The 15,847-nt window shown below is 37.1% G+C and overlaps 1 protein-coding gene across 1 annotated transcript; it reads right to left on the reverse strand.

Annotated features, from left to right (window-relative positions):
* Positions 1 to 365: 365 nt before the first annotated feature.
* Positions 366 to 15,575, reverse strand: LOC145766866 (protein NLRC5-like). The gene is made up of 5 exons (XM_082578568.1): positions 13,758 to 15,575; positions 8,457 to 8,618; positions 2,761 to 2,913; positions 1,091 to 1,259; positions 366 to 379 (listed from the first exon to the last, which is right to left on the reverse strand). The coding sequence occupies exons 1-5, from the start codon at positions 15,573 to 15,575 to the stop codon at positions 366 to 368; spliced, it is 2,316 nt and encodes a 771-aa protein (XP_082434694.1).
* Between the last annotated feature and the right edge of the window lie 272 nt (positions 15,576 to 15,847).

Below are 15,847 nucleotides of genomic sequence, written 5' to 3' on the forward strand. Positions count from 1 at the left end.
GAGCAAAGCCTCGTGGATTTTAGTATCGAATTCGGTGGAGCATTTACGCATAATTCTAAAATACTCCAGGGATGGTTTGTTGTTTGAACAAGTTTGGCAGTCGAGTAAACGATCTTTAATGGCACTTTTCTATTGAGAGCAGTTCAATCCAAATGCTATCTCACTCTTGTGGCCGAATTTCGCGTGGACATACAAATGTATGTACAGTTTGCGTTATGCGAACGAATGAACTAGTACACGAGATTAGAACACAAAAAGGAGGGAGTCTCAGATTTACAGTAAGCTTAAAATAATAACCAACTTTAAATGTTTTATAGCCTACATAGGAATAATATCACTGTTCAACAAAGTTTTTTACTTCGCGTTCACGTTCCTTTGTCTGCGAGTCAGTAGAACTTGAATCCAAAAACCCTCTCAGCACTTTATTAAAATCCACGAGAGATAGTTGTTAGCATTAAAATAAAAGCGTAATCGATTGACTTCATTATTAAAACGATCAGAATTGGAGAAAATGTCACGTGCTCGCTTAAACAGGCGATCAATCCAGACTTGTAGTTAGAGGAGTATATAGCGTTGAAATTCTGAAGGAGGTTAGTATTGGTTGGTTTTCGCTAGACTAGGGTTACCATATTTGAAAAAGCAAAATTCCGGACAGTGCATGACTATTTTCATGAGACCGTATATATGCGCTACCGAAATGCTAAAGCTGCAAACGTTGTACGATACTCATGCTAAAGCGCCAGCTACCGAAATGAAAAGTATTGTCTTCTGTCACGAGCAGAATCTCACACCAGGCAGGGTAAGCACTCTCTAAGTATAGCTACAGACCGTCACTGAAAAAAATCTCAACTTCAGAGTGAAAAATAATAATGAGAATTAGGTTGTGCCGAAAAAGGAAGAACAGCAATTACATGCTTAAAACAAATTGAAGACACGCTTGTAAGTCAAGTCACTACAAATTTACTCTTCTGACCATGCAAATTTTTCTGAAGATCTAATTCTCTTCAATAGGGCCTTGTGTGATTTCAAAAATGAAAAAAATTCACTACACAGCACATATCTTTGAAATTATATTGAAAAGTCAATATGCCTTTCATAGTCGCAACGCTCAACTCTTGTTTTTCATAGTCGTTCATAGTCGCAACGCTCAACTCTTGTTTTTCATAGTCGTTCATAGTCGCAACGCTCAACTCTTGTTTTTCATAGTCGTTCATAGTCGCAACGCTCAAACTTGATGAAGCCTTTAGAATTAAATGAAGCTAAAAAAAAAAAAGAACAGAATAAACCAAATTGAAGTAGAAATACACTAAAAAATAAACCAACGTACAATACTGATAAATCGCATTACGACACATGAAGCTAAACAAAAAAGACCAGTATAAGCCAAATTGATTGATTGATTGATTGAATCTTTATCCTCGGACTGGGAAAGCTTCTTGCAGAGCTTAATCCTGGCAGTTTCGCATACTTGTAGAGGCTTTGAATCACTGACGCAGGCCCGGTCACCGAGATTGACAGAGTGAAGTTTCCGATTGTTGAAATCTTGTTGCCGGGGAACTATTCCATCCATTAGATGCCGCTGAATGGAAAGCAGTCCTTAACGTGCGTTGCTCAAGCGTACACCCCGAGAGTCGAACCAGCGCCGCTTGATCTTGAAGCTTCTTCGTTCCAGAAGTGACGCGCTAACCAATTGAGCTATCGGGGCGGAAACTGCGGAAATAAACTAAAAAATTTGTTCGAGTGAAATAATCACTGCAACAAACCGAATACCTGACGTAAAGTATGTTAAAAATACAAATTATATATAAACCAAAAAAAAAATAAATAATAATAAACCAAATCGAAAAATAATAAACCAAACGGTTGCAAAATAAACCAAATTTGGTTTTAAAAAGACTAAAATGGTAACACTGACTTCTAAGTGGTAAACATCATTGATAAGGAAAACGCTCTGTTACATCATAATTCCGTACAACCTCGTAGTAAAAAAAATGCACAATGGTACTAAATAACAGTGTTCTGGATTGGCAGTGTGCACAGTACGATTGCAGATGCAGTAAAATGAGCTGGCTGAGCGAATTTTCTAGGACACCCCTAATTTACAGGATTATTCCTGCAATTTTCTTTTCCCCAAAACGCCCATCATAAAATTCCGGACATTTGAGCATTTTTTAAAATTCCTCCCGGACGAAAAATTTAACCCTAAATTCCGGACATGTCCGGAATTTTCCGGACGGTATGGCAACCCTACGCTAGACCCAAGTATCAAATTTGTTGGTATTAATTTTGAATTCGACATCGAGAAAGGGGATGATTTGATTGTTTTTTTTTCTAGTGTAAAAGTTATATTGGGATATTGTGAGTCAAGTATGTTAAGAACTGCATACAAGAATTCTCATTATTGAATATAGCAAAAATGTTGTCAATATAATGTAAGTACAATTTAGGATGGCAATTCACATCAGTTTTAGCAAAAATTTATTCTCTCCACGTGCCACAAATAAATTAGCAGAGGCGAGCCCATTGTCTTGCCGTCAATTTGTTTATATAATATTTCCTTATAAAGAATCATACTTTCTGTGGCCATATGCACGAGTTAAATCAAAATGTCTTTGCTGATGGTTGCATAGCACTGGTCTTGCAAAAAAATACAATTGGCGATAATGTTTATAGTTTCATTTAAAGGAACATTGGTGAACAATGATTTATTAATTCAGATTAATTCGTATTAAAACTATGTAAATATTGCTAAATACTTACTGGTTGATGCATTGCATCTGAAATCATGATCATGGCTTTGCTGGTAAGATTGCAACTTTCCAGAGTCAACTTTTTAATGTTTGGAATTGCTTCTGTCAACTTGGCAGCCGCGTCATCCTCAATGGAATTCCCACTAAGATCGAGCTCATCCATCTACAAAAAAAATGTATCAGAACAAATAAAAGAAATTTGTTAAAGTAAATTAATTAGCAATAAAGCGTATTGATGTTAAATTGATTTTAAACAAACCATGAAGAAACGAACTATAAGAGTTGAATATCGTGTTTTACATCAAACACATTAAAAAGCATTAATATCTGAAAAATGTCTAGTTTTCGGCGCATAAGCACTCGATTTTTGGATTCTACACCCAGAAATACTTTTGAAAAAATCTTCCTTAAATTTCCTAATGAAAACATAGCACTTTAAATTGAAAAGTAGTGGAATTGCGACTGACAATAATGTAGCTTTTCTCCGCTACTGCTACATTGGAAAAAAAGTAGCACAAACTCCCAGAAAGCAAGGAACATGTTATTGTTTATAATTGGCCTAGCCTATGTAGTCCTTTTTCCCACGATAGAATGAGCCTACTTTGGAACAAAAGTAATTTTTCGCATAACAAAAGTCAGATTTTTCATAGAAAGATGTAAATGGAAGTTGATTTAAAAACTACAGTCATTTAGTCATGTTATATATTGTAACATAAAATTACTTCTTGGACACTATGGAAACTTCAGTGACAAGTTCCGATGTGGGTCATGTCCGGGAATATGCCTAATGTATGGAAATCAATGATGATTTCAACTATTGCTAGTGATGGCAAACGCCTACTTGTATTTTAAACATTGTTGCAATAACTAGTGTTTAGCAGGCAGGAGTGTCTGAATCGTAAAATTTGATCAAACACGAGTCTGATTCACATGAACAAGCTGCATATTCTATTGCAGAAGTAGGAACAGGCCTGGTTCAAGGAAGAGATGGATCAAGATGGCAAAAGATTGCTGCATTACCCGCTGCTCAAGGCCGCTTACAATCTCATAATATTCTTCAATTTCGACCTGGACCAACATCTTATTCAACCAGTCGTGTAGTTTCTGTTAGCCCAGATTCACCATTTCGAATACTATTTGATCCGGGACTTTAACTGCGGAACGGAGAACTGAAAAAAATTACGAAGTTTTCCGTGGCAGGATTAGGGTCACTCTGCGACTGCAGAAGACTGTCACAAGTTTTGTACTGGACGGTGTCTTGTTTTTAGCGCTTGTTTGTACCATTAAGCAGGCAAAACATAATATTTTCAGTTTAGATATAATAGAAAAATAAAACAAAGTAACTTCAGCGGGTTTAACATGATGTATTACATACACAAACATAACATAATTAAAAATAAACTCTAACGTTTTCGACACGTACGTGTGTCCTCATCAGGAATTACATATCTGCAATATACATAAAATGAAAATTGTAAGGTAAATTTGACTTTGCAGTGTAACTGTGTACTAACGACACTCCAGACTGAAAAGCACAAACTGAAGGGGTGACACAGGAATGATTACAAGTAAATTATACGGTGGAAAACAGATCACATGAGGTGTAAACTACAGGCACTTGACAAACAATTAGAACACACACAAGAGGAACGATGAGCCACAGGCGAATAACTGCCGGTTGAGAGGCGGATTATTACGCTTGATTCTTAAGGCTTCCATGATCTTAGTCTGAAATTCAGATCTGCCTCGAGAGATGATTTTAAATAGCTCCCCGGCCCTTGCCAACAAATGTCTGGTTGACATACCAATGCATGTCTGGTTTGCGTCACGCAAACAACTAAATTTATACACAACATTCGAAGAAAGAGCAAAGGGGGTAGGCGACTTCAGTTGAAAATATTGGTGCACTTTAAATGTTTTATATACACGATGAATGTCACATGAAAATTTCTTTTTTATAAGTTTAGCTACTGTAGGTTTTTTGCAAAGCTTGTTGAATCTTTTCCTAAAAAGGTTATACTAATAAAATAACTAAAATCTACTTCTTCAGGCGTGCTTTTGGTTCATCAGCTAGGATAGGTGTTTAAGATTGTTTGAAAAAGTGGGAAGGATATCTATTTAAACAAAACATGTTTTTCAATTTTTTTGATTTCTTTCTGAAACAACTGATTATCAGAACACACCAAACGAGCACGAGACAACAGACACAAAATTAAACCAGATTTTCATTTGTTAGGGCATAGAGCGTTATAATTTAAAAGTAAGCCAGTGTTGGTAGGTTTTCGCCAAATCCATGTGTCAAAAGATTTGTGTTTAATTTCAATTTCTGCATCAAGAAAAGCGATGGTACCATTAGATTTTTCAAGTGTAAATTCGATATTTTTATGCTGCGAGTTTAAGCGGTTTAAAAATTTTGAGCACGATTCATCATCATCAAAAATGGCAAAAATATCATTGATATAACGTAAATACAGTTTGGGATAAAAATCACGATAGAATTCAAATATTTTGGTTTCGATGTGTGCCAAGAAGAAGTTTGCCAGTGTTGGGCCCAATGGGGAACCCATAAATCAAGCGTAATAATCCGCCTCTCAACCGGCAGTTATTCGCCTGTGGCTCATCGTTCCTCTTGTGTGTGTTCTAATTGTTTGTCAAATGCCTGTAGTTTACACCTCATGTGATCTGTTTTCCACCGTATAATTTACTTGTAATTATTCCTGTGTCACTCGTTCAGTTTGTGCTTTTCAGTCCGGAGTGTCGTTAGTATACAGTTAAACTGCAAAGTCAAATTTACCTTACAATTTTCATTTTATGTATATTGCAGATATGTAATTCCTGATGAAGACACACGTACGTGTCGAAAACGTTAGAGTTTATTTTTAACCCTTTGACCGCCAGCACTCATATTTGAGTGCAAGTCTAAAAACCACAACATCTTGCTAACGGTGGCATCGTTGATGCTCGTTGACCTTTTAAATCAAAGATAAAGCAATGGAGAAGTAAAATATATATTAAAAAAATATGGTTTGTATTTAGACTTTTTGAGATTTTTACTGCCAAACTTGGACAAAAATTTTTGCTTAGACTTTCCGCGCTCGCTTCAGACGAGAGAGCGTTACCGTCGCGCTAGAAACTGTTTTTTCAGTGTTGCCGATAATATTTCAAACATTTTATTTAATTTCAACACCAAAAGAGCTGAAAATTTAGCTTTTATTTGGGGTTGAAGTGAGAAAAGTATGAAAAAAAATGCAGATAACTTTGCGAGGTCAAAAATTAATTAATATAACTGTATAAAATAATCTTTTTACGTTTTTGAAAAGAGAAAGAATTGCTCTTCGACATTCATGTGAAGGTTATTGAGTGGGGATTCATACATGAGGTATTTAAGGCCAACAAACTCGTGATCACTCATGCGTGACGGTAGGCTAAATTTTTGGTGGCGGTCAAAGGGTTAATTAGGTTATGTTTGTGTATGTAATACATCATGCTAAACCCGCTGAAGTTACTTTGTTTTATTTCTTTATGGTTCAACAAAGCAAACTCTCTACCAAAGCTTTAGATAGAACAATGTGAAATAAAAATGTTTTCTTTAAAGTATTAACATCCAAGCTGAGAATAATTTATAAATACTAGAAAAGCATTGAACTTAGATGTCTGAACAATCTCATATTCAATCAAATACGAAGTTTGCTTCTGTTTGTCTAATTTAGTGATTAGTATTTTGGAAAAGAAACCAAATGGTTTGTTGTTTAGTGCAGGTGTTAAATACAAAACTTTGCATTGCCATATGATTTCTCAGTAGCCTATCATTGTTGAAAAATGCCATCAAAGTTGCTGGTCAGATATGGAATACTGTAGCAGCTGTTTGTTAATGCTTACAGGGTAATCTTTCTAAATATTTTATCAGACAAAAAACTTGTTTCTAGCTTTTACAGGGTGTAGCTTGAGATATCTTGTTTTGGGTTATTCATGTTGTGTTTCTGGCTGTACCTATCTACTGTATGACTGCAGGGTAGGAGTCTAAAAAATACGAAGGCTGTCACATTGGGTGGCAGATTATGTAGAAAATGAATATTTATTCAACAGTAGGCTATTCCTTACGTAAGTGAAGATGATACCAGGGACCAAAAGTGAGTGTATCAAGTCATGTTGCATTGCAACTAATGGCTCCGGTTTTCCAGAAAGGTTACAATGTTACATGTGATAATTTTTTCACCTCCCTTGATCTGGCATTGCGAAGAGTAGTTTTGTTGAGATATTGCGCAAATACAAGAGAAAACTCCAAGAGGAGTGCAAAAAGAAAAAAGAATTGCACATAACCGAAGTTCTTAGGTATGACGGACAACAAGCCACCACTCTCAGTTTCTACTAGAAATCTAGCAGTTTTGATCAGTCTACACCTAAATGTTCAGGTGTCCACCAACAAAAATACAAAGAAGAAACCAGACACAATAAGGTATTAAAATATGAAAAAAGTTGGGGTGGATGTCTATGAACAAATGACAAGGATTTAATTCGTAAAATCAGCAAGCAGGCGGTGGCCTGTGCATGTATTTTATAACGTGGTTGATATGGTCCTCATAAAAGTTGTATTATTTACATAAACGTATTTCGGAGCACTATCAGCCGCAGAGCATACATGCAGACGACAGCAGAAGATCTGACTGGAAGTTTATCGAGGTTACCTCGCAGACAGTAGCGTAGCCAGGAATTTTGAAAGGGGGGGTTTTGACAACCGGCGGGCGAAGCCCGACGGCATGTTCACCTAAGACGACACCCAGCGGCGGGGGGTCTGGGGGGGCCTCCCCCAGAAAATTTTGAAAAATTACTTCGAAGTTGGTGCATTCTGAGAGCATTTTCAACAAAAATGTGGGTATGAATATTCCTATAAAATGGTGCTGTCAGGTGGCATAGCAAAAGGATAAGATCATGTTTTATTCGGCATTTTTCGGAAATAAAGCTAAGTCTCTATGCTTTCTTGTTGCTAATTCCTGGTTGAGATGTTTGAATGTTTGGTATTGGCAAAAATCACTCTTTTAAATGCAGTTTTGTTTAAAATTAGTCAATTTTTTTTAGACTGAAAGCATCATTCTCAATATCGTGACGTCACACGCGTGCCAAAGGGGGGGGTTGTTACCCCAACCCCCCCCCCCTTGGCTACGCCACTGCTCGCAGACGTTCAGCTAAACAAGCTTTTAGCTCCGCTAGCACGAATACCACGCCTGTTGAAAACTACGTCGCACCTGCGCAACTTTATGATACAGAAATTGCACCACTGTCAGATATCAAGCTTGTATGCAACCAGTGTGTGGACGATGTGATTCGAGAACCTACAAAATGTGTGCATAGCAAAACGTTTGCTTGAGTAAGAACATACTGGTTATTTCAAACTGACAGTTGAATTTGAATATGCGTGTGTTCGATTCATTTATTGAAAATAATCAAACATTTATCGAAAACAGGTTTTAAAATCAAAGCGCAGTTATGTGAAATTAATGTCGAAAGTCAAAAATAATTTTTTTCTTTCATGATTGAATAACTTCATTGCTCCATGTTCCTTGTGATGTCATTGTACAATCGGATAATTCTTTTGTATTCGCATTAACGAGAGTTATTCAGTTTGAACAGGGTGTTGATGAAAAATATTTTGGTGTATATGAAACGTAAACTAACATTAAAACTATGTAAATGTTGCTAAATACTTACTGGTTGTTGCAAGCAAGCGATCGCATCTGAAATTTTGAACATGGGTTTGCTGGTAAGATCGCAACCAATCAGAGACAACTTTCTAATGTTCGGTATCGCTTCTGTCAACTTGGCAGCCGCGTCATCCTCAATGGAATTCCAACTAAGATCGAGCTCATCCATCTACAAACACAAATGCATCCTAACAAATGAGATAAGTTGTTGAAGTTAATTAATTAGCAATAGAGTGTATTGATGTGATTTTAAATAAACCATGAGGAATCAAGTGGTCTAACTATCGCTAATGAAATACATTTTATGTTAGATTGCAAAATACGAATAAAGTTAAATGCAATTTGTTTTTGTAATAATCTCAAGCTTTGCGAACCTTTCTTGCCATTTCAAAATGATTCATTGTTTCACGGTTGAAAGTTATTAAAGATACAGACCCAGTTTGCAGGAAGGAAAGGGTAACGTATGGACAGAGGTGGGCATCCGCTACTTCAAAAAGTATCGCGCTACCAGCTACCCATACTCGGGCTAAAGTAACGCGCGCTACCACGACTTCTCCAGCTACTATTTTCTTAAACGGTCGCAGCACTTTGTGACGTCAAAATGATCTTGAAAACGAACGATATCATTCGTTTAAACAGCCATTTCAACGCTGTTATAGAAAAGCACGTTGAAGGTGAAATTTGTTGTTATACGCATCTTTCAAAATCACGAGCTTTTCAATTCAAATTTCAAAATGCGAATCATTGACTCCGGCCCTCTTTAAAGGGCGGGGAAACCCAAATTAACTAAATTGCGAGTTTTTGTTTCAGCGTGATGTCATTGTGTACAACATGCGTTTTAGCAAAAAAAAATCCAAATTTTGTTGCCCTCGTCTCGCTAAGGCCGCTTTTGTTTGATACCCGTTTGCGAGGTCTCGTTGCGCATCAAGCTGTGATGCTGTTCGCTGTGACGTCACGAGGTACATATAGTTGTGGCCAAAAGTTTAAGACCAGACTTGATTTATGACAATTTTTGCATTACTTCAAAATACTGCATCAGATATAAGATGATGCATAAAGATGATGCAACTGAAACAATATCTGATGCATTATTTTGAAGTAATGCAAAAATGGTCATAAATCAAGTCTGGTCTTAAAATTTTGGCCACAACTATATGTACCTTGTGACGTCACAGCAAACAGCGTCACAGCTTGATGCGCACGAGACCTCGCAAACGGGTATCAAACAAAAGCGGCCTTAGCGAGACAAGGGAAACAAAATTTAGATTTTTTTTATTGCTAAAACGCATGTTGTACACAATGACATCACGCTGAAACAAAAAACTCGCAAAAAGGTAATTTGGGTTTCCCCGCCCTTTAACGTTCAACACAACTTTTCTAACGGAGAAAAGTCTTTCCACCACAGCAATGGAAGGAATGGGGATGTTGTATTTAATGAACAGACGTTTTAAATCGGTAATTGGAAAGCTCAAGGAATTGATTATGTCTAAACAAATGACTCCACAATTAATTTTTCTTTCCGATAGGACTTTTCATACGATTGCACCAATCTGGGCACCAGCAAACAAATTCATCTTCGGAGTCGTGACTGGTGTTGGACTGTTGGTGTGTTGGTGTCACTCTTGTCGGTATCAACGTGGCTTGATGTTTTCCGCAATAGTCGAATAATTTCTGCCTTGATTTGTTCACACACTGTTGTCAAAATTATCTCCAAAAAGAAATCATTTTTTTAAACTTTAAATTGTAAAGTAGCGGGTAGCGGAAGTGAAACTGAAAGAAATGTAGCGCTTCTCCGCTACTGCTAGATTGGAAAAAAAGTAGCGCAAAGTACCTCAAAGCATGGCTACCTAAAGATACGGCCTGATTAGTCACAACCGGCTCGGTGGCTTAGTAGTTAGTGCGCCCGCCTCTGAATCGGTAGACATGGGTTCGATACCTTGTCGGATCATACCAAAGACTTTTTAAAAATGATACTGAATCTAATTCCTGCTTGGCGCTGAACAATGGAGTGGATTCGGGTAATAATGTACTCAATTGCGCCTCCATACGGTTGCATTGACACTGTCTGCTTTGTAAAGCGCTGAGGAGTAACGCATTCTGTGATGGATACAGCGCTATATAAAAACTAACATTATTATTATTATTTTGCAGAAATTTCCAGAATTTGCTAGCTTTGGGCGAATGTTTGCATAAATGTTTCTAAAAATTATATTTTTACGCTTACTTTACTGTTTTCCCCAGATGACACAGTAGGTTTTAACATCCTCACATGTTGAAAAACAAAGAAAATTTGATTTCAAAGATTTTAGTCAGACTGTTAATTTCTCAATAACAGTTTGATTCAGCGTTTTTCAACTTACTTTTTCTCACTTGCTATTACTTTCATTAGGCAACAGAAATCTTTTATATCATTAGGAGACCACAAAAAGTAAAAAATCTCAGAAAATATCAGTCAAACACTAGCAGTAGCGGTAATCAAAATCTGCAAAATGTGAAAAATCAGGCCGCATCTCGAGGTGGCCATGTTCAAAACAACATGTTATTGTTTATAATTGGCCTAACCCATGCAGTTCTTTTTCCAACAATAGAATGAGCCAACTTTGCGACAAAAATAATTTTCCTCACAACAAAAGTCAGATTTTTTCATAGAAATATTTACCTGGAATTTTTTTAAAAAACTACAACCATTTGGTCATGGTATATGTTGTAACATAAAATTACACTTAAGATACTATAGAAATTTTACTGACAAGGTCCGATGTGTAGGTCATGTCCAGGAATAGGCCTAATGTATGGAAATTAATGATGATTTCAACTATTGCTAGTGATGGCAATCGCCTACTTGTAATTATACAGTAAAACAATATAAATTTGCATTGATGGACTTAAGGTCAAGCTAGTTAATATCCATAGCTGGCTGAGCTTCCACAAGTTTACCAAATGCCGTGAAGCCAAAGCTCTTCATATTTGGCTTGTGGGTCAAAAAACAATCGATGAAATACGGTAAGTTTCAAGAAAAACACTTCATTTATGAATATTTCCTGGAGTACATTGTATTCGGTTTCAAGGAAGGACATCTCGAAAGTTCACTTTACAATACTGGTGTATTGTCTTCTCTCGTGTTGTCGCTATATGTCAGGGCATCAGTTGGTTAGCCACTGCCTGGTGTCGTCATCGATAGAAACTAGGCCTTCCATACCATGAGGTGGTCTGTATAGCCGGCAATCCTTGCTAATGTGGGCTGCCGTCTGCATTTCACCACACTCACACGCAGCACTCTCTGCCAAGCCCCAACGCAACTTGTCTGCACCATAGCATCCAACACCAGTGAGCAAACGGTTAAGCCTTGATGAGCCAAGTCTACTGTAAAGAGGCCATGACCCAGCTGGTTCTTGGACATGGATCTGAATACTTGGCGAAGTGGGGATGTGCTGCTTGACCATTGTTCACACCACGACACGTGGCACCACTGTTTGCCAGGGCTTCCACCAGAGGCTGCCAGAAGGTCTTGTGCAGCGCTTACAAATGGCTTTCTTGATTTTAGCCGCTGCTTTGGTTGATGTCTCAGCGTGGTTGCGTGTTGCGGATGGCCGGGGTTTAGGGCTTTACGGCTCAGGTAAAGAACAGCACACGTTGGCGCCGCAGTGTAGCTGGCTCAATGGTTGCAAGGACAAGCAAACAGTCAGTTAGAGTTGTATTGTCTAGTGTCCCTTTAATAATATTGTAATAGTTTATTTATTGTTGCTCTACAACAGCTAAGATCTTTTAGAGACAGAGCTCATTTCCAATTATATATATTGTTTACAATGCCACTACATTATTACTCGACTTATTCGTGCTGCGTTGTGCAGGAAAGAACACACTCGGTTCCGTTTTTAAACTCTTCGGTTTGACCCGACCTGGAATCGATCTCAGATATACCAGCATCAGAGCAGAAGGCGAAACCACTCGGCCACTGAGCTGGTGCGGTGTCCTTTTGATAAAGCTTTTTCAACAGCCACTTCTTATCAACCACCATCCATTAGGCCTACAACACCTTTGCACGCAATATTGCCTCAGAGGCATCTTGAGTAGCATTTGTCAGCCTGAGGTTTTCAATTGATTGTTACAGTAGAAGCATACAAACCAAGGGGAAGCTGATTAAACTGAAACTAGCAGACAAAATAGACAGCAAGACAAAAAGGGATTGAGCCGAAAAGCTCAGAATGGGGACTTAAATTGAAAATACAAAGTAACTTTTGCAGATAGAAGCTAAAGAGCTTTGATAATTTCAATGAGTTGTCATCGCAAGACAAGTTAAATGCAATTTTTTTAAATAGTTTTTTTTTCGAGATACGTTTTGGTCAATTTACGGTTTTTGGTTAATTAACCTTCCTTCTTATGCATAGGTAACCAGCTAGCTACTTATACTTTATCATTAAATTTGTTTATTATTAAACAATATTAACATATTGCCACAAATGTCATTTAAAATTTGGTAATGGAGATACAAAAATATATTGAAATAGAAACCTGAGAGACGTTTATTTCTAATTACACAGGTCTACTAAAAAATTTTTTTTTGCTCCATTACCTTTGAAGACTGATTTAGAGTAACATTGGGGTGCTGAATCCGAATCTGACCCCAGATTTATCTTATCACGTCAAGTTTGTGTGATATGATAACAACAAATTGTTACTTTTGTCAAAAGTGGAAGATTTGGCGTTGCGTTTACCACCAACATATGCAGTGCTATAACGAAAGGTAAGTGTTAGACAGGCCAAAACAGCTTAAATAAGGTTACTGGACAAGCATTGACACAGGCCTGCAAATCTTTGTGGTTTTATACAAAGCATTGACGAGGGACGGGGTCAGTTATACTTTTAGCTTCCCTTTTAGCTTGTTTTTACTGCCTTGTTAATAATGTTGCTTAGAAGACAAATTGATACCAAAATCATAGTTGGTGGGTGTATTTCAGCTACTTATGCATCACATGGCCTGGATTTCTGGATAAGACACAATGTGTATGTGAATAAACGCAACGTCAAATTTTCCACTTTTGGAAAAAGCAACAGTTTGTTGTTATCATATCTCACAAACCTGACTTGATAGGCAAAATCTGAGGTCAGATTTGGATTCAGCACCCCAAAATTACTCCAAATCAGTTTTCAAAGTTCATGGAGCAAAAATCGTGTAGACCAGTGTTATTTATTATTCAAATAGTTAATTATTTAAATGCTATTCAACTAACCAAACAATATTTGCCCAAGCTTAATATTGTATGAAGCATGCTTCATGAAATGTGCAGTATTATAAAATTGAACTAACTTTCATTTTTGACGTAGATATTCTTTTTAAGAATCTTAGTAGCCCATCTTGGTGGAAATGAACGTTTGATGCGTGAAACGAAATTCTCTTCTTCACTTTTTCCAAAACATACATTAAACAAGAGACATCCATTGGAAGCATTGATTTCATAAGGATTATTTTATCTGGAAGCTGACTGGCTACTGTGTTTGTCAAATCCAAATCATGAGCTTCCTGAACCCAAGAGCAAATTCGAAAAAGCGACAACTGAATGTCGTCACCCCCTTTAATCTTTGTGTCAAGTGTATATTGTTTCGTCAGGTCTACGGTCAGTTTATGAAGCTTCATCTTTTTCATGTTAAAATCTTCAGCAACGTCATAAGAAAACAACCCTTCGACCTTGTCCACTACTGCAGGATGCATGAGCCCAAACATAAATTTGCTTACAACTTCCCACAGTGGATTTGTAAGTTCATTGAGATATTGCTCGAACTCTTCTTTTGGCAATACAAACATTGCATAGATAGCAGCGAACAACTCTTGCCAAATCAAGTGGGAAAAACAGAACTTCTTATCTACATCCAAAATTTTAAACTTGATGTTTCTGTTTGTTGAAGGAACAAGAAATGATTGGAGCACTTCAGGATTCATGTCCATGGTCTTCACATCTTTTGAGTTGAAAACAATTTTGCGGTTTACAAATCCGTTCCATGCAAGCCTTGCTAACTTCGAAATTTCGTTCTCATTTCCATGAAAATGATCAGACCTGACGTAATGACCAAGTGCTTCAGCAAGTACATTCGTCAACGATAGAATGGAAATTTCCCTACCTTTCTCCATTGACGAATCGACATTCTCTGAAATATCGTCCACTGACATAACAATAACACCATGTATAATGATGCAATTGACAGGGACAAAACATGATGCTGAAACATCAGGATGGGTATGCAGGAACTCTTGCACTTTTTCAAACTTGCCCTGGCAGATTCGTTTACTTATTTCGTGTTGGGATTGTTGGTTCAATCCAAGAATATCTATTGCAAATTGTGGTCTGCACTTGGGGTCTAGCTCAAAGAATTGTCTGGGGCGAGAAGTGACGACTTTTTTAGACAAAGGAAATAATTGACCATTGAATATTCTTCGTGCAAAGGTACTTGTAGATTTACTTTTTGTTGAATATTTCTGGGACATTTCATCAGTATTTGCTTTATCCAGACCATCAAATACAAACACTACATTTGGATTGTTTTTAAGTGTGTCTATCCACATTTTGTCAGACTCATCAGAATGTTCCCAATCGCAACCAGTCATCATAAAGCGAAATAATGTTGTTTCAGATGAAAAATCAATTTCTCTAAACCGGATGTAAAAAATATATTGAATTTCTGGAAGTACTTTATGATCTAGAATGAGTTGAACCATTCTTTTAGTCAAAGTCGTCTTCCCAATTCCTGTTTGTCCAATAAGAGCTACAATGTTTCCATGGCGATTAATAAATGCTTTACGAGCTTCCTCTGTTCTGAATTGTTTTAGTTTTGCTTCAGCTTTGGCCTTTTCCATAGCGAGATCAAATATTTCTTCAAGATTTACGTTTCCTTTCACAGGGCGCATAGCAGTATTTTCAAATTCTCTTCTTGTATTGTATTGACCACCTTCATCAAGCTCTTTAAATGACCTTTGAACTCCAGTTTGTAATTGTAAGTTTTCAAAATCGACAGAAAGATCAAGGTCGATTGGAAGTGATGGGGTATCAGAAATTATTTTTGCTCGATTGTTTAAAACTTCTATCAACTTGCTCTCTGAAAAAAAAATGCCAAAATTAGTCCATACGAGCATTTTATGTAGCCTAAGTCTCACGGTGATTTTATGTGGCTATGTTATCAACTACGTAACATATCCTATGCTATCTCTCTTTTATAAGAAGGAATTGTGTTTTAAAGTAAAAATGTTAAAGGGATATTGAAGGAAAAACCTGACTTGGCGATTGTACACGTTCTTTGTGTTTAACATGCTACCATAAAAACATTTTCAAAATTTTTTTTCCCCATTGTGGTCTGATCAGCATTCCGCGCGTGCTTTTGTTGTGCAACTGTACACTGGAGTGTACA

This window comes from Aplidium turbinatum, chromosome 3 (genome assembly GCF_918807975.1).
Source record: "Aplidium turbinatum chromosome 3, kaAplTurb1.1, whole genome shotgun sequence".
In the NCBI taxonomy this organism is placed as follows: domain Eukaryota; kingdom Metazoa; phylum Chordata; class Ascidiacea; order Aplousobranchia; family Polyclinidae; genus Aplidium; species Aplidium turbinatum.